General features: G+C 39.0%; 1 protein-coding gene across 1 annotated transcript in view; it reads left to right on the top strand.

Moving 5' to 3' along the window:
• The window catches only part of Gnai1 (G protein subunit alpha i1), an 80,983-nt gene extending 59,743 nt beyond the window's left edge, over positions 1 to 21,240 (top strand). The window contains exons 4-8 of the mRNA XM_060374192.1: positions 750 to 907; positions 2,305 to 2,433; positions 10,408 to 10,537; positions 12,024 to 12,177; positions 19,167 to 21,240. Of these exons, the coding sequence (XP_060230175.1) occupies positions 750 to 907; positions 2,305 to 2,433; positions 10,408 to 10,537; positions 12,024 to 12,177; positions 19,167 to 19,357 (762 nt within the window). The 3' untranslated portion in view covers positions 19,358 to 21,240. The remainder of the gene's footprint in view (positions 1 to 749; positions 908 to 2,304; positions 2,434 to 10,407; positions 10,538 to 12,023; positions 12,178 to 19,166) is intronic.
• Positions 21,241 to 25,721: the final 4,481 nt, after the last annotated feature.

The raw sequence follows: 25,721 nt of genomic DNA on the forward strand, positions 1-25,721 counted from the left end.
GACAACACTGAGCACAGTTGATTACTTGTGGTTCAGTAACTGTTAGCAGCTTCATCACTTAATAGAACCAGACCGACTTTATACACAGTCTTCTTTTGTTTAGATTGTGTGTGGTGTCCCTTACAAACACTGTGGGTATATCTACTCCAAAGCTGTACTTATTTTCTTCCTTATGTCTGGGTTAGCAAACACTTCCTCACTGTATCAATGTGCGTATGTATGAAGGTCTACCCTGTGAAGTTACTGTTGCTTTCTCCACACTGAACTCTCTTCTCTGACAATATTTGGCATCTATATACTGTATCAAACAGCAAACACTTAATAGGATTGTACTTTAGATAGTCTTTAATGCTAATGTACTGCTTAAATTAGGAGCATTTGGAGAAGGGATGAATTTTTGTATCATTCCTCTGTTTTTGTTGTTGTTGTTGTTGAAATGATGATCAGTATACAACATTGTATCTGTGGATAGTGAAGCCTTTTCAGATGCTGTGACTTTAGTCATTCTCTCAGCTCTGGGTGCTTTGATAGCTGTCATCTGTACCACAAAGCATAGGCTTGTGATCGACAGATAGATATCGCATAAGCCAGTTTTTGAAGTGGTGTTTTAGATAAAGAAAAGTTGCAGCACTTCTATAAAAAAAAAATAGGAGGAAATTCACAATTACGTTTTTTTTTTTTCCTTCCTGCTTGCTTATCTCTCCATCTGCACGTTTTATCCTTACCATCTCGTCTTGTGAAATGTGCAGGATGATGCTCGCCAACTCTTTGTGCTTGCTGGGGCTGCAGAAGAAGGCTTTATGACTGCAGAGCTTGCTGGAGTCATAAAGAGATTATGGAAAGACAGTGGTGTGCAAGCCTGCTTCAACAGATCCCGGGAGTACCAGCTGAACGATTCTGCCGCATAGTAAGTAGCCAGAGCTTCAGAACCCAACGATCATGAATGACCACGTGCTGGTCTGTCTCGTGTTACCTGTGCTGGAGAATGGCCTGGCACATTCTTATACAGCTCGGGTCTTCTGAGTGGCAATGTTTCAGTGCTTTCTCTGCCTCACTCGTATGTTTGTAACAGCAATTTTGATATGTTGGAAGTGTGACAGAGTAGGATTGTCTCCAAGAAAGTCACTGAAACTTCCAAAAATTCACGCTTCATTTGGCAGGGCACTTATCTGGCTTTTATATACTTCCTGTACCTTCTTATGCTAAGTTCCTGTACCTTAGAAAGGGTGGTGTAAATGACTTGTTTAGGTTTGAACCCTCAACCATCATCTTAGACATCCAGGAGGCTCAACATTCACCACCATTTACTGTGAAGAGACTTGTCTGATTAAGGCTGAGAGTAGCTATTGTCTGTGAGTGTAAATGTACATATTAAGAAAGGAGCTTGATATTACATCAATTTACTAACTACACGGGGGCTCTACAGATTCCTTAGACAAAGATTTTTACCTGGATTTCCAACGGTGGAGCAGATCTCAAGTCAAATCAGATGGCTATGCCTATAATAGTGGAGCCCCCACTGAATGGTGGGAACATCTTGCCTGGCAACTTAGGGTTTTGATTCATAGGGTTTATAGCAACAGTGTTGCCTTCTCTCTCCCAGCAGCGTGCATAGCACCTTCTGGAACTTGAATCCTAGCCATCAGGGAGGAAACTGTCATGGCTTGCTTTTTCTGTATCTTAAGCTGAAGTATGTGGTACCTTTAACAGCAGGGTCTTATTCTCTCATTGTGATGGACCATTAAGGCCACTGACAAGAGCCTGTATTGTTCTGGGGGACTCTGGGGCCTCCCTGATCAGTGCTTGCAGAGCTATTGAATTAGAGAACAGAAAAGCTTGGACTTCCCAGTGTGAAACAGAAGGCTAGCAGGAAACAACATTGATCCAGCCTTTGCTGAGCTTTCTTGCTGCTGCAATCACAATTAAGACCCCTAAAATCTTCAACCCAGGGTGGGGTAGGGGGGAGAGGAGGTGAGGGGAGTGCAGAACCAAGCACGGTACGAAAAGTGTGAGGAAGAATTTTAAAAAACAAGCTCATGGTGGTATTTATTAGTTTAGACATTTTAAGCACTTCTCCTTTGAATTGCTATTCCTGAAAAGCAAAGCTTAACACATCTAAGGAGGCACAAAAAGATTTTCAAGTAATCATATGAAATATAACTTTAAACTGGTTGTTTTGTGTGCTTATAAAAACCCTTGAAACTTTCAGAATATTACATAACTAAAATATGTTGTAGTTTTGTTTTACATAAACTTTCTTGGCCCTAGTTCCTATCAACACTGTGTTTTGTTGTTTGTTTTCAGTTATTTGAATGACTTGGACAGAATAGCACAACCAAATTACATCCCAACTCAGCAAGATGTTCTCAGAACCAGGGTGAAAACGACAGGAATTGTGGAAACCCATTTTACTTTCAAGGACCTTCATTTTAAGTGAGTAACTTCCAAATGCATGCTTTATAAGCGTGGCTGATGAAAGCAGATGTGTGGACTCAGAGCCAAACTTTCGGCGGAGTTCAGGGAGTCTTGTGAAAGAAGCAGTGCATAGAAGAACCCAGAGGAGACAGGCACTGCACAGGGAGACCAGCAAAACCAAAAAGTAGGGGCCCAAGGGCTCTCCTGCAGAGACTGATGCACCAACCAAGAACCATGCACGAAGAAGACCTAGACCCGCTACTCAGATGTAGCCAAAAATCAACTTAGTCTCCATGTGGGTCCCCATGTAAGGGAAACAGGGGCTGTCTCCATCATGAACTCAGTTGCCTGCTGTTTAATCACTCACCCCTGGGGATGCGGTCTTGCCAGGCCACAGAGGAAGAGGATCCAGGCAGTCCTGATGAGATTTGATAAGCTAGGGTCAGATGGCTGGGGAGGAGGAGTCCCCATTTCAGTGGACATGGGGAACTGGTGGGGGTTAAAAGGAGGGAGGGTGGGACCAGGAGGAGATAAGGGAGGGGCCTGCAATCAGGATATAAAATGAAGAAATTGTAAAAAATTTAAAAAATTTTAAAAGTAGGTAAATAAACAAACACACTTGATACAAATAACAAAAAGGATGTGTTGCTTTGGAAGCAAAAGGCAAAATTCATCAGAGTTTAAAGTATTTTTATTGTTGGGAAAATCTTTTTTCAGAAGATTAGATAAAATAATTTTATGGAAACAAGCAACAACATTTTCAGAGGGATATGTTAATTTTAATTTAAGACACAATAACCAAGCAGGGCAATGGTGATGCACAGCTTTAATCCCAGCACTCAGGTGTCAGAGGATCTCTGAGTTAGAGGCCTGCCTGGTCTACATGAGTTCCAGGACAACCAGGACTACACAGAGAAACCAAAACCAAAACCAAAACCCACACAACCTACCAACCAACCAAAAAAATTAAAAAACAAAGCAAACAAACAAACAAAAACCCGACAAATGCCCTTTACCTGTTATTTTTACAATGACTGAACCGTGATAAGAATCTGGGTGGCTTGGCCAAACAGAATATATAGGCCTGCATCTGATGAAGCAATCACCGTCTGTCTTTAGGTAAAACAGGGACCTTTGCTTTTAGAATATATGCTCACTTACAAAAATGTGCTTAAAGAAAGATGCCTTTGAATATTTTCATGAAAAATTTCATCAAGTGAAGTGATATTTGCAGTCTGGTGATGTTTGCTTCAGGTGTGTCAAATGTGAGCCTGCTGGGTGTGAAAGGCAGTGCAGAAGGGAGCCTTTAGGAATAGAAGGGTTGGGGGGTGTCCCCCCCAAGTCCTCACTTGAATGAGCCAGTTTCAGGGAAAGGCAATACATCATCATTCACAGAACCACATCTCCCTCCTTCTAATAAATAATACTTTCCCCCCCCCCCCAAAAAAAAAGAGAGAGAGAGAGAGAAAGGCAAGGATTGAATCACAGCCAAACCCAAGTTTTGATTGGCCACATCACCCAGCCCTAAAGCCTCCTTGACAGGTGCTTTCATCCAGGTTTCCCTTATAGATCACCTGCTGCTGCTGCTGCTGCTGCTGCTGCTGGACTTTTAATGTTTATTTTTTATTCCCCATTTCTCTGCTCTCATTGTTCCACTGGTTAAGCCAACAGCTTACCAGTCAGTACTGCTGCACACATGCTTTGGCCTTATCGTTTGTCCACCTTACTCTCATTTAAGTAATGATGGTAGAATCAAGGAAAAGGAGGTTGTGCATTTCATATAAAGATGTCTCCTGAAGGACAAGAAGTTGACCCCAGAACGTTTTACTGAAACAAAATGCCCATGTTTTCATCGGAATCCAAGATCACTGTGCTGTTTCCTGATGTTTAAATATATATATATATATATATATATATATATATATATATATATATATATCATGATTATTACTCTTCTTCATATTATGTTTCTCTGGTTTGAAGTGCTGTGCAGGAACTGAACAAAATTTCATTTCATTTACAAATAGCACATTCCCTAAGTGTCAGGTTTAGGTCCAGAAGAAAGGGTCCTCTTTTAAAGCCGGTGGACAGCTTGCCGGGCCCCTCTATCACACAGATCTGGCAGTAGATTACTCAGACTGTATTAAACACCATGTTCCGTAGACCATATAACTATCAGCTAATTAATAACCCCAGAGAAAGAGTATGTGGGTTTGTATCATATTTTTCATGCTTCAGTGGAGTTGGGGGGGGGGGGGTTCCTTCTGTTGTTTTCGTAAACCAGGGCTAGTAAGATTGGTTTAGGGAGCACTGCCAGCATTGGCTAGGGAGCACTGCAGCTGTATTGGTGTGAAAGATCCAGTCAGGTGCACTGTGTGGCTTCAAAACGTTTCAGATCCTTTGACTCTGAATAGAACCCTAGATTAGAAAAGAATTTTATGATAATGCCTCTTTTCTTATGAAAGCTGTCCTGATATTTATACCCCATGTTTTGCTAAGATTGTATTTTTTTTTAAGCTCTTTGAGAGATTAGGTAAATCATTGCTTAATCTACTTGAGACACATTTTTTCCTTTCATGTTATCTTCAGGGCTTATGTTTGGTTTGTAGAAACTCAAGCAATATGTGACTGAAATCTATTTCCTTGGCTTCTCTTCCATACCATCACCACAGTGTCTGAAAAGTTGAAGGAAAAAAAAGGAATGAAAGGCAAAAGTAACAGCAACTTCTCACCCATCTGCTCAAAGATACATGTCTATGTAGGCTTGAAATGGACTAGTTCATGCTGTCACTGAAATAATTTTATCCTTTTTTGGTTCGGTCGGTTTTTGTTTTGTTTTTTGCTTGTAAAATGCTTGGGTTAAGATAGTCATTCAAGAGAAAGCTTTACTATGAATCATAGGTTCCACTGTGCTCCAGGTATCTGTGAGCCCCTGAAGTGATAAGGATCATGAAACAGGATTTCTAAAATAAATTTAACCAGAGAGATTCATAGTCAGAGACTTGTTTAAAAACAAACAAATCAGCATCAGTTTCCTTCCTGATGAAGGCTCTGTACTCCAAGCTGTAAGCACAGTTATATATCTACCACTCAGTCTCAGCTTGCTATCATGTCTGTGTGTGTGTATGTGCTTTAAGTCCAACATGCCATCCAAATTCACTGTCACTGACTTATCAGTGATTCCCATATTTAAGCTTTCCAAAGGACATGAGTTCAATTCTACTCTTACCTCAGAAAAGCAGCTATTTCCCTGCTGTCTTAAGTGAAGATGTAGACTGTTTATCTGCAATACTAATTTTACATAGTAGATGTGGTTTTGAATTCATTTTTATTGTGTTTACTTCCATTTCTTCTTTTGGTACCTCTTGGTTTGTCTATTTTTTTCTGTGTCTCTCTGCCATGTAGCCTGGTTGTTATACTCGTAGGTTATTAAGTAACCATATGTAATATCTGGTCTGGAGACATTCATTTATTGCTCCATTTGTTTTGATACCATGCAATGATGTTTAATTGTAAAGACATTTAGTACTTGGATATTTAAAGTGTATTTGCCTAACTCCAAGACAGTTTAGAGTCTGATTAAAAAAAAAAAAAAAAAAAAAAAAATGTTGTCTACCTAGGTCTTTTGTTTTTTGTTTTTTGTTTGTTTGTTTGTTTGTTTTTTACTTTTTTGTTTGTTTTGCTTTGTTTTAGAGACAGGGTCTCATCCAGCCCTGGCTGGACAGAACTCACTATATAGACCAGGCTAAACCTCATTCATAGAGATCTGCCCGCCTGTCCCTTTAGGAGTACTAAGTTTAAAGGTGTGTGCTGCACACCACAGTGGTTTGACTAATTTTAGTGACCATGGACTAAAGAATACTTAAATTGTTGTGTTTTGGTAAGGAAATGACTGATTCTGAGCCAGAGTAGTCTAAGGAGAAACTGAAATGCATTTCAGTTAGAACAGAAGGGTTTTAGACATAGATTTTTTTCCCCCATTAAGTTGCTGAGTAAACTCCATTAAAATGCTTAATTATTAGACTACTGCCCTTGGTCAGAAGTTTAATAATAAATAAGTCTTTTTTTTTTTAATTCTTAAAAAGTTGTGTAAAGATAAACCTCCATCAGTGTGACAGGTGACAATGGCAAGGGTTAGTGTATTATTTGGGTCTTGAGGCAGTCCGGCCATAAAAATTACTTTTAACTTAGTTCAGTACTCTCTCACACATTTGCTACCAGGGCATTTCCTGGAGTTTTCAAAGTTGTCATTTCAACATCAAACAGCCACTGATGTCACTTGTCACCATGATCCTTCCAGGAAGACTTTCTTACTTTACTCCATGTGTGAAGTCTTTGAGTGAGGTGAAATATCACAGGATGTGCCTACTTATAGTTTTAATTTGATGACTGAGAGATAAACACAGGTTAGTCTACAACTTTAGGTAAAGGTTCTTCTGGATTTGAGTTTGCTAAGTGAAAATGACTGCTTATTTATATTTCTGTCCTTGCTTTTTCAGTGTTAAATGGTCTGCAAATGGATGAGGGCAGAAATGTACTGAGACCCCTTTACTGTGCTAAACACTTAGCAGAGCTTTATATATTTCATATTGTGATTCTTTGTCAAGTATTAGTTGCTTAATGAAATATATATTTCACATTTTTTGTATGAATGGATTAACAAATAGAAAATGAGCTATGAAGTAATTTATTTCAATTTTAGGATCTATCTGTATGAATAGGCCTTTATGGTTAGTGTCTTTGTCTAATTAAAGAGTGATCAGCTCTAGTTAGCGATTTCCAGATAAAGATTTAATTTTACAAAATCTTTCTGTTATGAAATTGGCACAGCTTAAGAAAAACATCCATTCCTTTTTTATAATATAAATGTATAATAGACGTTGGGGCCCACAGTTCTCTTAATGAGCTTGGTATCCATATACAGTTAGCTAATTTGCACGAATTAGGCTTGGCCACATTTGTGCTAGATGACTTCAAAGGCTAACTTACTATATTTCTGGAAAGCCAACATCCTCTTGGACTTCCAAAAATACCTAAGAAATTCAGACTGATTCTCTAGTTGATACAAGCTTTTAGTATAAAGGAGAACAGACTATGTGAGGATTTTTTTTCTTGTTTAAATAGATATCAGAATTTGAGAAACACTGTATTAAAAAATTATAAGATTTTTGAAGAAATAGTTATGACATTTCTCAATGCTCTGTGATTTATATGCCTTATGGAACATGAAAATAGTAGTATAAACTAGTTCTTCTGGTTATTATCTCCATTTAGTGGTTTAAATACTTACAAACTTTAAACACTATCTGGTCTCAGCTGTTGTTGCTCATCAGTTTGTAGGTTCTTTCTCAAATGACAGTCCCAGACCAGTGACTTCAGCATCTTTTGGTTGTTGTTTCTGACTCATACTACTAGAGAATCACTGGCCCAGACTAAATATCCCAGTTTATGAGAATATATGATAGACCATCAATCCTTTATAGTTCATAAGTTCAATAGATGGGAAAAGTTTTTTCATTACTCAAAGAACCAGCTGTCACATTGTAATGAAATCTCTTTGGCTTTAACATTCCCCTAATCTAGAAGGCAATTCTAAATCTTAAACACAATAAAATCTGTCTATAATTTCTTGAAAATATTGAAAAATATTTAGTAGGTATAACTTATTTATTTAGCAGGACTTATTTAGGAAGTTCTTTATATAACAAATGTTGGGGACATAAACAAGCAAAGGGAGACAAAAGTATTTGGTTTTAAATTCTTCAAGATGAAAGGCAGATAAAAAGGAAATATTTAACTTTCAGGACAAGGTAATATGACAAAAAGTAGACCTTATGGGTAAAATATATTCATTTCACAAGTCTATTTTCCCTTCCTAGGGCTGTTATAACAAATTGGCAAAACCTGGGTTCATGAATAAGTAAACTTTGACCATGTTCCTGTTCTGGAGGTTAGAACTGAACTCAGTATTGTCAGGTTCCTGCTCAAAGCTCTGGGGAAGAATATTCCTGACCTGCTTTAATGTCTGGTAGCTGCTGGAAATTTACAGTCCACCTTGGCTTATACCTATGCCATCTCTATTGTCACGTGTCCTTCTTTTCTTGTATGTGGGAGAGGGACTCCCTTTTAACTTAGAATTCATTCCTTGGTTTACTTTTCTGCTGTTGTGTTCCTACAGACAGACAAGTTCATTACTTACAGACTCTAAAGGCAGACAAGCAGGTCAGCCACCTCTGCCAGCGTGTTACAGCAGCACCTCCCCTTCCATTTCCTTTGAGAACTCAAAAGTGTCTCTAACCAGTTCAGTATTCACATTCTGTTCATCACAGTATATGTATTCTCGAAGACTGTAAAACTCTGGGGTTTTCACTTTTCATCTGAATTTGAAATAGAATGAACTTTGCTTTCTCTAGTTTTGTTTTCCTCTTCTGTGAAGTGTTTTAGTAGACTTCAGGATGCTGCTCTAGTTCTGGTCCTGGAGGCCTCTTTGTGGATTAGGGGTGCCTGTCGACACCGTAGAAGACAGTTCTTCACTACTTAAAGTCAGGCAGCTCTAGACACCAACTACATCACTACTACAGAAGCACAAATAAGTGATTGAATGACTGAGTTGGCAAACCAGCACAGAGAAAGCGGAGGATGGGATGTCTTGGGCTGTTACAGCGAGTGGATGAGGGATGCATGCTGTGTGAGAGAAGCTAGCTAAGGTTATGGTAGATTTGTTTATTGCATTCCTAGGCAATGTAAGAACTGTTGACCTCTGTTCTAGTGTGTTGTATGTTACCCACTCTGCTTGCTGCTCTCTTTTGAGCCTATCCACTGTGATTTATGCTCTAGTAGGGTCATTTTGTCACAGCATACTTTAAAGAGGAGCTTCTAGCTAAAGGAAAATGACAGAGGTAGCAGCACTAGTGGACGAGTTGGGATTTGGTTTGTAGGCCACTATTGCTCTGTAGGGAATTATATAGGAAAGGTTTTAATTAGTGCACCATCAAAGATAAATGGGGCCTTTAAAAATGTGCCAGTTTACAGAGTGTTTCCATTATATAAGTGGATATTTCTAGGCTGTATAATGTAGTCTATGCAAATTTAAACTTTTGCTTAACTTTATAAACTCTTGCCAGGAACAAGAAGAAAAGGTCATTGGCATTATGTTGTTTGATCATGTCAGAATCTTGTTCACTAACCTCCAATTGTCCATGATTGTATATTATATAACAACTGAGGAATTTTATTCTAAATTTCAACATCCCTCCTCCCTTTCATCATATTCTATAAGCTGCACAAACCTCTTGGCCCCGTTCTAAAATTACTTCATTTCACAACCTAGAATTGTTTCTCCTTTCCATCAACAACTTGCTTTCTGCTTTGACAGAACTCATTTCTCAGTTGGAATAGGGAGCCCTGATCTCTGGCTCTAATGCTCGGGACTGGCAAGTTGAGTGTGCTCACTTTGATTTCTGGCTTCCTTCATTGCTTCCTGTTGATTGTCAGTGTTGACAAGCAGTAAGATCTTCAGTTGCTTTGATGTCCTAAGTGCTTTCATAGGTTTGTTAATGGATGTCTGTGCTTTAAATTTTTCTCTTTAGTTTATTATTGTGAATTGTGTGTGTGTGTGCGTGTGTGTGTGTGTACAAACTCACACATGCACACATGCTACAGAATGTGTGTGGAAGACACCCAGGCTTTGAACACAGGCTACTAGCATTCTCTGGGTCACCTCAAGGACCCATTCGTGTTGTTTCTTGAGAATATTTTTGATCTTGCTTTCTAGTTACTCTGGCTACAATCAAATACTTAATAAAAAAAATTTAAAAATTTCCCCCTTTGAGAAAACAAATTGGTGACATTTTTTTCTTCCCACTATGTCCTTTTCTCCTTTCTTCCCATCCCACACTTCCCAAGTTATGTGGGGCATTTTTGTTGGCATTACAGAACTCGGAGCTTTTGAAGATTTATTGTGATATCAAGTCATAAATTTTCCTCTTACAGAATGTTCGATGTGGGCGGTCAGAGGTCAGAACGGAAGAAGTGGATTCACTGCTTTGAAGGAGTAACCGCCATCATCTTCTGTGTGGCCCTGAGTGACTATGACCTGGTTTTAGCTGAAGATGAAGAAATGGCAAGTAGAAGCACTTTTTGGGGTGCAGCATGAAATGCCAAGTGCTGCAGATGATGCCAAGAACTTTTCTGAGAAACCTTGTGAAGTCCTTGCTTACGAAGGAAGTATTTGGAAGTTTAGGCTCCTTGCTTCAGCCTCTGCTACAGCATAAAGGGCACAGACACTGAGAAGGCCCAGGGTGCCTTTCCTCCACTCAGCTACCTGAGGATTTCCTGCACCTGCTCCAAAGTTCATATTTTCTCACTAGTTACTCTGATAGCCTGTAGTTTTTGATATATGCTATACCTCTCCATTTATTGAAAGACAGTTTCCAAATAACATTCAGTACATTGATCTGGGGAAATATTTTTTAATAGAAATTTAAAACTCTGGCATATAAATACAAATGAAAATCTAGGGTCAGCTCAGGTTTTTCTAAATCATATTCACAATAGGGGAAATCAAGGCCAGGAGGGGAAATGTTGCATGATATATACATTCATTTCATTTCCACACTGTAGAACAAGCCAGTGTTGTCTCTGAACACAGAGCCTGAAGGGGTAGAAAACAAGAGCTGGAAATCATCTTCTCTTATATCCACAGTGTTGAACTAATTGGATTTCTGCTCACTCAGTTTAATACATTAGTCTTCAAGCTTCCGCCTGTCTCTTCAGGAGAGCTTAGGTGATCTGTGCAACAGTGACATTTCTTTGATGTGTTCGGATATGGACATCCCTCGATTGTAACATCCCTCAGCAGGAGGCTCTCAGGCATAAGTCGTTACATGACAAGCTCTGAGTCAGGGATGGCTGAATGGTGTTGAAACACTCTGCTTGCTTAAAATCTGCACTGTGCTTGTCCAGAAAGGTAAAAAACGTATTATTCTGCAATTATTACCAGCTCTAGGTCAGGAAGCTGACTAGAGAGAGGCCTCGATGCACTGGGCTTGGCCACCTATCACCTCAGCAGCCTAATTAGAAGGTGGCTGGCCAGGAAGAAGTAGGGAGGAATTCACTTAGTACATCCTGACTCGGAGAACAGGGTCTCAGCATTCTAGACTGTTGTTGGATAGTGAGAAGAACTGCTTCTTTCTATATGGGAGAGAAAAAGCAGGGAGCAGGGGGCAAACTGTGGTCTGTTGCTCGTTGTCACAGGCCAGGCTGTGTAGGCTCTCCCGCTGGCTTCCAGAAAATTGTTGTTGCTTGTGGGAGAGGGAACGGATTCATTTTCTCTTAGGAGATAATTGCTTTCACTCGGGGCCAGCCTCCCTTCCATCGCAGGGACTAAACCTGTGAGGCTTTTGTTGCTTGCTTTTGAAATAATCTGAAGTGACTCAGACAGAACGGGTCAGAGACAAAATTGGAGTTGAGATAACAAGTGGGATGTCCTTCAGAGTGCTACATGGTTTTCAGCCGAAAGGACCTGGCCTGTTGCAACATTTGTTCTTTTTAGAACCGGTCCTCAAAAACTTCACTGTTCGTGAAAATGACTTTACTTTCTATTACAGAATCGGATGCACGAAAGCATGAAATTGTTCGACAGTATATGCAACAACAAATGGTTTACGGATACATCTATTATACTTTTTCTAAACAAGAAGGACCTCTTTGAAGAAAAAATCAAAAAGAGTCCTCTCACGATATGCTATCCAGAATATGCAGGTATTTGACTCTCTTGGAATAACTTAGCAAATCAGATGTCTAAGTGAAATTTCTTCTAAGGCAAGATTTTCAGTAGTTCCTTTGAATGTATTAGCTTACTAATTCTTGCCCTGGAAAGCATATTTTTCAAACTGCATTTGAGCACAAATAGTTCTTTAAGGTATGGATTAGTTTTCTGTACGTCCCTTGTTTGTTTTCTGGAAAAGCTTTTAGGTAATTTCCATGTCTTTATGAATTTAAAAACTGACTGGTTTATACCATGGCCAGATCTTGTTTATTGGACAAACAAGATGATAAAATCTCTCTCTGCTCACTAGCTTATCTCAGACATATGCATGCTAATAAGCACACAAAAAAACAGTGGCAGACATCTTGCTTCTGTAAGAAGACAAAGTGAAGAGGAACCAGTGAGGCAGCTGGCTCCTCCATGAGGCAAGAAAATTTCATAGGAAGCCCAGGTCCTGAGAATGATCCTCTCTACTGTGCTGTAGTTTTGCTGCTATGGATAGTGTACCTCTATTGAGCAAAGACCCAGCTCTGACAAAATTAGGTCTATGATCTTGAACAAAGCAGATACTTCATCTAAGTTCAGTGCCTCGTCTGTAAAATCAGGAACTGGGCTAAAACATTGGTTTTAACTTGGTTTACTTCCTTGGATCCCATCCCAAGCTGTTATTGAAAATGAGTCTTATGTTCAAACCTGTGAGCCCCAGACTTGGGGATGGTGAACAAGAAAGTCAGTATGTCAAGGCTATCCTGGGCTACATAGTAGGTCCAAAGACACACCAGGATATGTGAGAACCTGTTCCCAAACACTCAGACACACATACGTATCCTGTCGCTTTAAAAGATAAGACTGCCACTGGTTTGTATGAACTCTAAATCTAAATTTTAAATATTCTTAACATTTACCTCAGTATGTTTAAAAGAAAAAAAAAATGATTCTCAAGAACTTCTTCAAGTCTAACTAAAATTTGAGTCAAAGCTTCACTGAGCAGGTTGATGGTGGGTATTGCCTGAATTTGCCTCAGAGCCGATGTTGGGATGTCCCTGGTGTTGGTTTTTGGGTAGCCTTGTTCCAGGCACCTGAGTACAAGAGCTGAATGCATACACAGAGCCCAATTTGAGACCCTAGTACATCGCAAATCTGCACCCACACCTGCACCAAACAAGCTTCGTTTAATTACAGTCTCACCAGAAGCAGAAAGGAAGTTTTCTTTGGAAAACACAAGGCCATTACATAATTATTTGATATCCCAAGTGCTAAGATTATAATTTCAAATCTGCACTACTCGTTCTAAGAATTGGTCCAGTTGCTTCTTGTCTCAAAAGAATCCCTTTTTATGACACAAAAGAGATTGAATAGATTGTGTTCTCTTATATTTTAACATATTTTCTAACACTATTAGCTCTGGGTTCTTACGATTATGACCTTTTGTGGATGAACTCTGTGCAGCCCCCTAGCCACTTGCGTATGTCCTACTTCTGTCTGCTGACTCACAAAGCACCTCCTCCCTTTTCATTGTGAGTTGCCATTTCACCAGGGTCATTGGCAGTCCCCTGATCTTTTTGCAGACCATTGTTTCATAACCATATTGATTCTGTGTTCAATTGTGTTATTCACCCAAATTACTCTTCACAGCCCCTTGTTTCTATTTTCAACTGCTTCTTAGATATAGTTTTTAGTGCTGAAGCATAAACAAAGCTAACATTTTCTTTCTCTTTGACTGTCTCATAGTTTCCACACTTCTAGTTTTCATATATCCATTTAGGAAACTTCACATGTCAGAAAGTACCTATCCCTTCAGCATGAATGTGTACACACTGCACCACACACACACACACACACACACACACACACACTTACTTTGCTCTTTTTCAGATTAAAAGTCAGATCAAAGAATGTGTTCAGCACTTTCTTCATGTATTTCATAGCCCTTGGGGTACATTAAATTAGCTACCCAGAATGTGTGTTGTGTATGAGCTATGTACTCAGTGTAAATTACTTCACACAAGCACATTTGTAATTATTAATTTAGAATTATATTATAATTGCTTCCTTAACCCAACAAGACTTTTTTTAATTTCATACAAATTTTAGAGCATCAAATTATTTAATAAAAGTTGATTTTCAAAGTTTATTATTATATGAAACAATTAAAATATAAACTTATTCAGAGGCTGTGGTTTGGTTATTTATGTTGTCCTAGCACACTAAACACCACTTCTCTCTGGGCCCTGTCATGTGGCATTCATTGCACGGTGGTTTTATGCATGGTGTGATAAAAGTGGATGGGTTTTGCAGGATAGAGTTACTGCGTTCTGTTCCAGGGTACCTAATGCTAAAAAAGAATTAAGACCCAGTAAAGCATATAAGAAAAACTGAAGTAGTGTTTGTATTGTCTGTAGGAGCTTTTAAGGGACATAGCACCCATCTGGATTTGATTAGTTAAGGAATGTTCTGTAGAGCACCACTTTGATTAGATGTGGGAAGACTCAGACATACTTGATGGTCCAGGACAGCAGAAAGGCAGTGCTGCAGAACAGAGGGGCACTTTCTATACTGAATATTCATGGTAAACACTGAGGCTCCGATGGGGAACAGTGCTCCTCACCACAGCATCTTTGGGAACAGAGAATCCTGAAAGGCTGACCAGTCATTTTGGGTTATAACAAAAGAGGGATTTAGTAGATTGTGTTCTCTTATGCCTTAATATTTTTTCTAATACTATTAAGTACATCTCCTATATGGTTAGCTCTAGTGTACAGCACGTTTAGAAAACCACAAACAATCCAAATGCAGAGTTGTGGGGCCTTGTCCCAATTGAGCCATCTATAAAATAGCTCCTGCACCTAAGACTCAAGGAAGAACATGGAAGAGGAGGCAGAAAGACTGTAGGGCCAGAAGATCAGAGTTCCTTTTGGGATTGTATCCCCCAGTAATGTCAGAAGCTACATCTGTAGAGTCTCACCAACATGACTGCCTAAACATGAGCAGAGCAAGGACACCACCAACAGACATGCCAAAGTGGATGGGGAAAACCCAAAAGATCTCAACCCTACACAAATAGCTACAGTCGACTGAGGAGCACTGAAAGCAGAATCTTCCCCAGGGAAGAGTACACCAGTTGGTTTTCTAAAACCAATGGTCCGCCCTGAAAACGTACATGCAAGCAAACTTGTATAGTCTGAGTAGCTTGCACTTAGGACATGTATGTATGTACATAGAAATATTTACATGTAACAACGATTAATGAAAAAGGCTGTGAAATTTTAGGAGAGCAAGGGAGGCTATATGGCAAGGTTTGGAGGGAGGAAAGGAAATAGAAAAATGAACTAATCATACTATAATCTCAAAAAATAAAAGAAATATTTTTTAATTTTATTATATTAATTATACTTTATTCACTTTGTATCCCCCCATAAGTCCCTCCCTCCTCTCCAAGTCCCACCCTCCCTCCCCCTTCTTCATGCATGCCCCTCCCCAAGTCCACTAATAGGGGAGGTCCTCCTCTCCTCCCTTCTGATCTTAGTCTATCAGATCTCATCAGGAGTGGTTGCATTGCCATCTTCTGTGGCTTGGTAAGGCTGCTCCCCCCTCAGGGGTAGGTGATCAAAGAGCAGGCCAATCAGATTATGTCAGAGGTAGTCCCTCTTCTCATTACTATGGAACCCACCTGGACACTGAACTGCCATGGGCTACATCTGTGCAGGGGTTCTAGGTTATCTCCAAGCCTGGTACTTGGTTAGAGTATGAGTCTCTGGGAAGACCACTGTGTTCAAATTTTCTGGTTCTGTTGCTTTCTTATGGGGTTCTTGTCCTCTCCAGATCTTACTATTTCCCACTTCTTACATAAGATTTCATGCACTCTGCCCAACAGTTGGCCATAAGTCTCAGCGTCTGCTTTGATAGTCTGCAGGGCAGAGCCTTTCAGAGGCCCTCTGTGGCAGGTTCCTAGCTTGTTTCCTGTTTTCTTCTAATGTTCATCCTCTTTGCCTTTCAAGATGGGGATTGAGCGTTTTAGTCAGGATCCTCTCTCTTGATTACTTTCTTTAGATGTACAGATTTTAGTAGATTTATCCTATGTTATATGTCTATATGAGTGAGTATATACCTTGTGTGTGTTTCTGCTTCTGGGACAGCTCACTCAGCAGGATCCTTTCCAGGTCCCACCATTTACCTGCAAATTTTATGATTTCCTTATTTTTCATTGCTGAGTTACTCCATTGTGTAGATGCACCACAATTTCTCTATCCATTCTTCAGTTGAGGGGCATCTGGGCTGTTTCCAGCTTCTGGCTATTACAAATAAAGCTGCTTCAAACATGGTTGAGCAAATATCCTTATTGTGTACTTGAGCCTCTTTTGGATATATGCCTAGGAGTGGTATGGCTGGATCTTGAGGAAGTGCTATTCCTAGTTGTCTGAGAAAGCACCAGATTGATTTCCAGAGTGGTTCTACGAGTTTGCATTCCCACCAGCAGTGGAGGAGGGTTCCCCTTTCTCCACAACCTCTCCAGCATGTGTTGTCCCTTGAGTTTTTTATCTTGGCCATTCTGATGGGTGTAAGGTGAAATCTCAGAGTCGTTTTGATTTGCATTTCCCTAATGGCTAATAACATGAACATTTCTTTAAGTGTTTCTCTGCCATTCTAAGTACCTCTACAGAGAATTCTCTGTTTAGCTGTGTACCCCATTTTTTAATTGGATTACTTGGTTTGCTGCTTTTCAGCTTCTCTAGTTCTTTATATATACTGGATATGAGTCCTCTGTCAGATAAAGGGTTGGTGAAGATTCTTTCCCAATTTGTAGGCAGTCGTTTTGTTTTGATGACAGTGTCCTTTGCTTTACAGAAGCTTTTCAGTTTCATGAGGTCCCATTTATTGATTGTTGCTCTTAGAGCCTGTGCTGTTGGTGTTCTGTTCAGGAAGTTGTCTCCTGTGCCAATGAGTTCTAGGGTTTTCCCCACTTTTTCTTCTAATCAATTTAATGTGTCTGGTTTTATGTTGAGGTCTTTGATCCACTTGGACTTTAGTTTTGTGCAGGGTGATAAGTATGGATCTATTTGCATTTTCTACATGTAGACATCCAGTTAGACCAGCACCATTTGTTGAAGATGCTATCTTTTTTCCATTGTATGGTTTTGGCATCTTTGTCAAAGATCAGGTGTCCATAAGTGTGTGGGTTTATTTCTGTTTCTTCTGTTCAGTTCCATTGATCCACCATTCTGTTTCTATGCCAGTACCATGCAGTTTTTATTGCTGTATAGTACAGCTTGAGAGCAGGGATGGAGATACCTCCAGAAGATCTTTTATTGTAAAGGATCGTTTTAGCAATTCTGGGTTTCTTGTTATTCCATATGAAGTTGAGAATTTTTCTTTCCAAGTCTGTAAAGAATTGTGTTGGTAATTTGATAGGAATTGCATTGAATCTGTAGATGGCTTTTGGTAAGAAGGCCATTTTTACTATGTTAATCCTGTCAAGCCATGAGCATGGGAGATCTTTCCATCTTCTGATATCTTCTTGAATTCTTTCTTCAGAGACTTGAAATTTTTTTCATACAAGTCTTTGACTTCCTTGGTTAGGGTTATACCAAGGTACTTTATGTCCTTTGTGGCTATTGTGAAGGGTGCTGTTTCCCTAATTTCTTTCTCAGCCCTTTTGTCTTTTGTATAAAGGAGGGCTAATGATTTTCTGGAGTTAATTTTGTATCCGGCCACTTTGCTGAAGGTGTTTATCAGCTGTAGGAGTTCCCTGGTAGAGTTTTTGGGGTCACTCATGTATACTACCATATCATCTGCAAATAGTGATAATTTGACTTCTTCCTTTCCAATTTGTATCCCCTTGATCTCCTTCAACTATCTTATTGCTCTAGCAATGACTTCCAGAACTATTTTGAAGAGATAGGGAGAGAGTGGGCAGCCTTATTGTGTCCCAAAGAAATAATTTTTAAAAAGAGAAGGGAGGAGAGGTGAACGCGCAAAATAAAAAGTACAGTCGAGAAACTGCACTTTTCCCAGATCCCCAAAAGCCCTCTGACCCCTTTCAGTCTCAATTCAGCTTCTTCTCTTCTTCCCCTGAAAAAGTCATCATTAGAGTGGCTTTTTCCTTTTCCATTGTTTTGCAAGCATCAGTTGTGTCACAGAGAGGATGTACGTGTTTGTGTCTGGCTCCCTTGGTCCAGCAGAATACTCAGTGTCCTTACTTCTGAATGGCAGCTAACAATGTGGATCCCTCAGCTTTCGCATGTTCGTAACAGGGCATGAACTTCCTGAATACTTCTTGAAGTTGATGGTCATGCTCTGCTAGCATTCTTTGTGACCCTTCTTTGACCATAACATATAGTTCTACCAAACCAACACCCAAGAACTGGGTCTCCGGGTCAGAGTATGGATGTGCTTATCCTCAGATTCTGCCAACCCACTAAACAGAGTCAGTCTCCAGCACCTCCTGTAAAAGCAGGAGGATTACATAATTATCTGTCTGTTTGGTTTTTACTTGGTAGTGTTTAATCGTGTTACAGACTTTGTATAAGATTTGAATAAAAAAAATCATCACAAAAGGACAATTAATGAGTAAATATGAAGGGGGTGAGAGAAGTATTCAGCCAACATTATTGATTCACCTGTGGGTTAGCACAAAAATTGTAAGCCGACATTAGGGTTGGGTGTCTTCAATTCTCCAGCTTGGGGACGTAGATGATAGATAGGGATAGATAAATCTGACTCTTCGAGACTTAAGCAGAAAGAGAGGGAAAATAGACTAGCGTGCCAAAGAGTTTTTATTGTTTCAAGATGGCTTCTAAAGATTAGTTTACATAGGGTATTTTTCCTTTGGGAAAAAAAAATCATTTTGTTCTTGAAGAGAGTGTATGGTTATGAAGGCTTTATATTTTCGATGCAGAAAACTGACCTGTGTTTTAAAGTGCATTTCTCTTAACCCTATACAAGTTTAACTTCTTGTATATGTCTTTCCATGTTTCCATCTCAGGATCAAACACATACGAAGAGGCAGCCGCATATATTCAGTGTCAGTTTGAAGACCTCAATAAAAGAAAGGACACAAAGGAGATCTACACCCACTTCACGTGTGCCACAGACACAAAGAACGTGCAGTTCGTGTTTGATGCTGTCACAGACGTCATCATAAAAAATAATCTAAAAGATTGTGGTCTCTTCTAAGTTTTGCAGTTGGTAGTAAAAAAAAAAAATGCATTTTCAAACCAAATGAGTACTTATATATGGATCTCTCTAGACTAGAGTCTCCCAGCAGCACAGAATGTAGTCTACAGCACATGCATCCTGGACCTAACCAAAGCCGTTCTGTCTTGTGTTTTTACCTGAACGTAATAGAAGGACCTTTCTCAAAGGTGAAAGATGGTCCTGTAATGTGAAAGTGAAGTGTAATGTTGAAGCTGGGCTCTAGTGTACTGGTGACTTCTGTGTACGTGTAAATATGCAAATGTAAGATGTATTTATAACTTTTGATTTCCCACATTATGTTTAGGTTGTAAGAGTGGCAACTTATGATTCCAGTGTGATGGCTTTAGAAATAACATAAATATTAGGTACCTTGTACTGAATGACAGAGTAGTTCTTTGCCAGTTTTAAACAGCTTTGTTTATGTTCATGCCCTATAAATTTTAGGTACAATAATTAATATTAGGAGATGTCATGGCCCTTACCTTGATTTTATGTATACTTGTATTCATAAAATATTATTTGTACAAACATTGCACAGACTATTTTAATAACATGATTTGTTCCCTAAAATTTATGTGTTTCATGGGGATGTTCCTACAGAGGTTGGGCATACCTGCCTTTGGATCAATTATTTAAGCATTGTGTGCATTAAAATTTTCTTTACAGAGTGCATGATGTTCCAAGTCTACACTAGATTTGGTTTAAGAAACTAAAATTCCAATTTTTGAGGACATGGGATCTTAGACTTAAAAACACTTCACTTTTATTCCATCACTTCATTTCAGTTTGAATCTTAGTATCTGGATGGCATTTCTGTTTTACCTTCGGGTGATGCCAGCTTAATTTTATATACTTAAATAACCACAGTTTTATTTATAATGAAGTTTAGGTGAATGATGAAAGCATTTTTGTGGGTAAAATTTTTTTAGTATGTGAATTTTGAAACACTCACTTATGTATTTTCTTTGAGAAATCCCTTGTATTTAAGCATACATAAGAGTTCCTTGTTTGTTAAATGACCAGAAAAATACTCTATTGCTGATATTGTCCAAGCTTTGGATTCATATGTAACTAGTTTCAAGTTCAATACCTTAAGTCAAAAATTACTTCTTTTCCCTTAGATATTCAAATTCCTTCCACTTGCTTGAATTCATATTTCTTTTAAAGGTGTACTATGATTTCTGACATTAAGTGGTTATACTTAGAAATTGAATCATAGCATTTAACAAGACCAGTGAGTGGACGTGTGCTTAAATACGTGTTACACAACAGCTACATCCTGAACTATGTTAGTTAGGGCCATTTTTCTTTTAATCATTTACTGTGTGTCTTTGTGTCCTGTTCCAGCAAACTGAATAACATTCCCCAGCTCCTTGCCCATTTTGACTCACCCATAAAGCTAAGTCTTTCCAGAGCTTTGCCTGTGAGTAGTTTCTCACTTAAGTTAGGTATTTCCATTTCCTTCGAGTCTCCTTCTTCAAGTTTGTGCATATGTAAGTGTATGGAGAATTGTAAACTACATTCACATTTATTTTGGGGGGAATTTGTTTTCTTCTTTGTAATGTAAGGAAAGTCAAAGTTAATCGAAATTCCTTAAGTGTTAGTTTAGGTTATTTTATGTGCCTTTCATGAAAGATACATTTCCATTCATTTTACCAGTGGAAGACCTGTCAGACCCACATTGTGAAGCTATGTATGAAATTCAACTATAATCTGAATAAATTCGAATGGTGGAAAATAGGGTTTAAAAGCCACAAAGAAGCACATATTGGTGACCATCATTGGTGAATCCCTGAACTCTTCTCTGTGTAACTGTGCTACTAATTCATCCCAATAAATTTAAATTTTTAAAATTTTACAAACCTGTTGACTGTACTCATTTTGCATTAGAATGTAGGTATCAGTGTGTGAGAGAGAGCTCCCTACTTGGTTTCCATAGCTCTGTCTTTTTTGCTTTATCTCTCCAAGAAGCTTGAGTTTGCCCTGCCTAAGTGTTCTTGCCCAGTATGATGCCAAAATGGAAATTGCCCCTATGTCAGCTCACTGTGCCCAAAGAGTGTTGGAAAAGTGGGATCCTTAAGTCATCAGAGTGTGCTTTAAAAGAGGCTCCTGTTGGTCTGCTCCTTGTTTTCTTATGCTTGGCTGAAGATGTGAGTAGATTGATTTTGCCAGGTGCTTCCAGAATGATGCCTTACCACAGAGTTATAACAGTGAGTTGGGTTGATCAGACTGGAATCTCTAAATCCATGTCAACATAAGCCTTTTTTTTTCCTTTTGTAAATTAGTTATCTCAGATGTGCTTTTATAGTGACAGAGGTCTGCATAGCATACATATTGAGTACCGCCTTTATCCAGAGACATACAATCCAGGGGCCACATGTGGTTCAAGACATCTGAGAACATGGTCCAACACAAAACCATTAACTAACTTAAAACCTAATGAGTGTATGTGGTGGTAGTGGTGGGGAGAGTGAGTAGAGATAGACATTCAGTTGAAACTGGCACCTGAAACTCTGCATATCCTGTCTCCATCTCTAGATGGAAAGTTCTTCATTGAATCACCTCTAGTTTACGTTTTTTGATGGGGGTGGTGTTTTTGTTTGTTTCCTGTTTTCAGGTCTTTGTTGGGCTTTCCCTTAAAATGGTTTGTTGATGAAATTCAGTCAACCACTTATAATCTAGATTGGCATGCTTGATATATAATTGGGGCTACAACGCCCTCTGTTTTAATGTACACTGGCTCTGACTTGTCAATAAAATTGACTTATTTAAAGCCTCCCAGTCAAAGCCTCTCAGCCCATTTCAGGACTTCTGAATCCTCTTTTATACTGCATATGAATAGTATACTGTGCTCGGCCCAGATTTTCTGTGAGTGTCATGTAGATAGGCTTTAAAACCCTGCTTAGGTGTGTCCTCAGAAAGATTGGAATCCATCTACCTTAAGATCCAGTTACACCTGTCTTTGGTATATACCCAAAGGACACTTCATCCTACCGCAGGGACACTTCTTAAACCATGTTCACTGCTGATCTGTTTGTAATGGCTAGAAACTGGGAAAAACCTAGATGTCCCTCAACAGAAGAATGGATGACGAAAGTGTGGTACATTTACACAATGGAGTATATTATCCAGAGTTAAAAATAAAAAACAACATCACGAAAATTTCAGGCAAATGGGTAAAAGAAAAAAAAATTATCCTGTGTGAGGTAACCCAGACCCAGAAAGACAACAAGTAATTATTTGCTGCTTATATCTGGATACTAGTCATTAAGTAAATAATAACCAAATTACAATCTGTAGTCCCAGAGAAGCTAGGCATAGAAGAAAAGACTGGTGGGGGGGCGTGGCTCTTTTAGGGAGACAGAACCCCAGTTGGCCATCTCTTGTCACCAAACAAAACTTCCAGTTCCAGGATTGAGTTTTTGGCCAAAAAATCCTTACAGAAATTCCCAAACAACCCAGAAGAAAATAGGTTGCTCTCCACAAACTGACAGCAGGACACCGTTGCTGGGAACAACACACAGACAACATTGAATATGGAGAAGTCAAGCTGGTGCCTATATAAAGCCTTCACCCTACATTCTAGTGTCTTTAGTGTGGGAAGTTACTCTGCAGGCTGTCAGATGGGAAATATAAACACCAACCCAGCCACAAAATCTATGACATAAAATCTGCTGTCCTGCCTCCAAAATATGCTAGCATTATAGTGGCACAGAACATGTAGGATTAACCAACCAATGTATGGTTTGACTTAAAGCCCACTCCATGAGAAGGTACCCATGCCTGATGCAGTATCTAAGAACCAGAGACAAGCTAGCCCAGACACCTAGTGTAAAATTAAGTAATACTGATCTTAAAAAGTATCAATAAAGTCACTCCTAATGATATTCTGCTATATTCATAGATCAGTAGTTTATTCAGTTGTCATCAGAGAAGCTTCCTGCAGCAGATGGGAGAAGATGCAGAGACCCACAGCCAGACATTACAGAGATAGAGTCCTTGAAATACAAAGCGCTAAATGGTATATCTCTGTCAAATTCCTCCCCATCAGTGCTCAAGGAATGCTGTGGAGGAGGGGGTGGAAAGAGTGTAAGAGCCAGAGGGGAAGAAGGACACCAGGAGAACAAGACACTCTGAAGCAACTGAGCAAGGCTCATATGAGCTCACAGAGACTGAAGCAGAAAGCACAGAGCCTACATGGGTCTGCAGTAAGTTATAGCTTTCAGCTTAGTATTTTTATGAGGCTCCCAAGTGTGTGAATGAGTGGGTCTCAGATTCTTGTGCCTGCTCTTGAGGCTCTTTTCCTTTCGTTGGGTTGCCTTGCCTAGCCTCGATGTAATGGTTCTTGTTTTATCTTATTAAATATTATTTTGTTATGTTTGATTGTTATCTCTTAGAAGCTTGTTCTTTTCTAATGAGACAGAGAGGAAGTAAATCTGGAGGGGAGGGAGCTGGTGAGCAACTGGCACGAGTAGAGTGAGGGGAAACTGTAAGCAGGATATATTATATGAGAAAATTTATTTTCAGTAAAGGGAAAAACCATAAAATCATTTTTTAAAAAATTGCCTACTACGTGGGATGTATTAATTCCATCTATCATTTCATGCCTTTTATTTGTGAAACTTTATATTCTAGGATTTGTTCTTCAGCCTGTTCTTTGAGGAACTGTGTGGTTTTGGAAGGCTGCCATTCCAATCACATTTCTTACTTTCCTGGTTGTAAGCTTAAGCCTGCCAATACAATTACACATCCTTGAGCAGGGGACCCAGACTAGCTGACATACAGCTTCAGTTTCCATTCTTAGAGCCAATAAGGCTTCCGTGATTCGATAGTAGCCTTCATTTCAGTACATCTCTGAAAAACTATGCCTGTACTTAATCCGATTCAAACATATCCAAACTTTTTGAGAAAACAGAAATGTGTGTGTGTTCCTATTGAATGCTACCAACCAGTTGAGGTAATGGCTCTGATAAGTAAATTTTACATGACCAAATCAAAATTTCAAGCAGAGGACAACGTGTCTGTCGGAGGGGAGGGGAGGGGGCTAAAGAATTATCTTCTTTTCAGAAAAGATGTTCTGAGAGTGTTCCACTTCTTTTCACTCATGGCTTCTCTGAACCCTGACACTTCTTTACGTCACAAAACATAGAATCTATGTTATGTCGGTATCTATGTTGTATGCAGCCATGAGGGTAGTGCAGGGCACAGTAGCTCTGCATTTTTACATAATATTTTTGTCTGCAGAACTACCCACTACTGCTAGTATCTTTAATGCACTTATTTAATAAGGTGACAGGTGTTGCAACTATTGATGCTGTGATTTGCTTAGCATGCTATTTTACAGAAGTCTGGGTGGGTTCACAGTTGACTCTCTTATTAGTGGCTCTAACACATTCTTATCATTTTAGAAAATAAATACTAAATAAACGATTCCTCTTAATGACTGTTGTCAATCTAAAGCTTATGGGAATTTTAACCATTTAGAAGAGTACAGCATGTGGGAAGCCCTTAATAAATTTTGCTGTTATTTGGCTATGAAGAATGTTTTATTTTAAAGATTGTTTGTTTGTTTACTTTGTGTGTGTGTGTGTGTGTGTGTGTGTATGTGTGTGTGTGTGTGGTGTGAGGTAGGAAATATATCAGATCCCCTGGAGCTGGGCTGTTTGGGGTTTCCCAATGTGTATGCTGCGAACCCAACTACACTCTTAACTGAGCTGAGCTACTTCTCCAAACCCCATCTTAGGGTAAACATAAATCATAATATGTGCCTGACAAATATTTATTGATGAATGTTTTGTATGAAATACCTCAGAAACTAATTACATAATTCATCTTTAGGTTAAAATATTCCTAGTGTCTTATGTTGTTACTGGTACTAGAAAACTCAACTGAGAGAAAAAAAAATGCCTCCATTTTAGGACACCTGTTACTTTTAATAATGTAGTGAAAACTATTGTGATTTGCTTAGTATGTTATTTTACAGAAGTCTAGGTTCACAGTCGACTCTCTTATTAATTAGTTGTTCTAACACATTTTTATCATTTTAGGAAATAAATGCTAAAGAAATTATTCCTTGCAATTGTAAAGTTAGCTTGGAAAAATTTCTTCAAGTTGTTTTTCATAACCCTGCCTTTAGAGTTAAAATGATGCATTTATATCCAACTTTGTATTTCACAATCCCTCTGGCCTGTTTCCCAGGCATTTTTCTTCCTTTATTGCTTTGGTGTTTATAGGGATTTTTTTATTTACTTCTATTTTCTTAGTTACATTAAAAGTTATGAAACACATATCATCAAGTCTAGAGACACCCAAGTTGCAGACAGATATTGGCTGAGTTACCCAG

The sequence above is a fragment of the Meriones unguiculatus genome, chromosome 21 (assembly GCF_030254825.1).
Source record: "Meriones unguiculatus strain TT.TT164.6M chromosome 21, Bangor_MerUng_6.1, whole genome shotgun sequence".
Lineage (NCBI taxonomy): Eukaryota > Metazoa > Chordata > Mammalia > Rodentia > Muridae > Meriones > Meriones unguiculatus.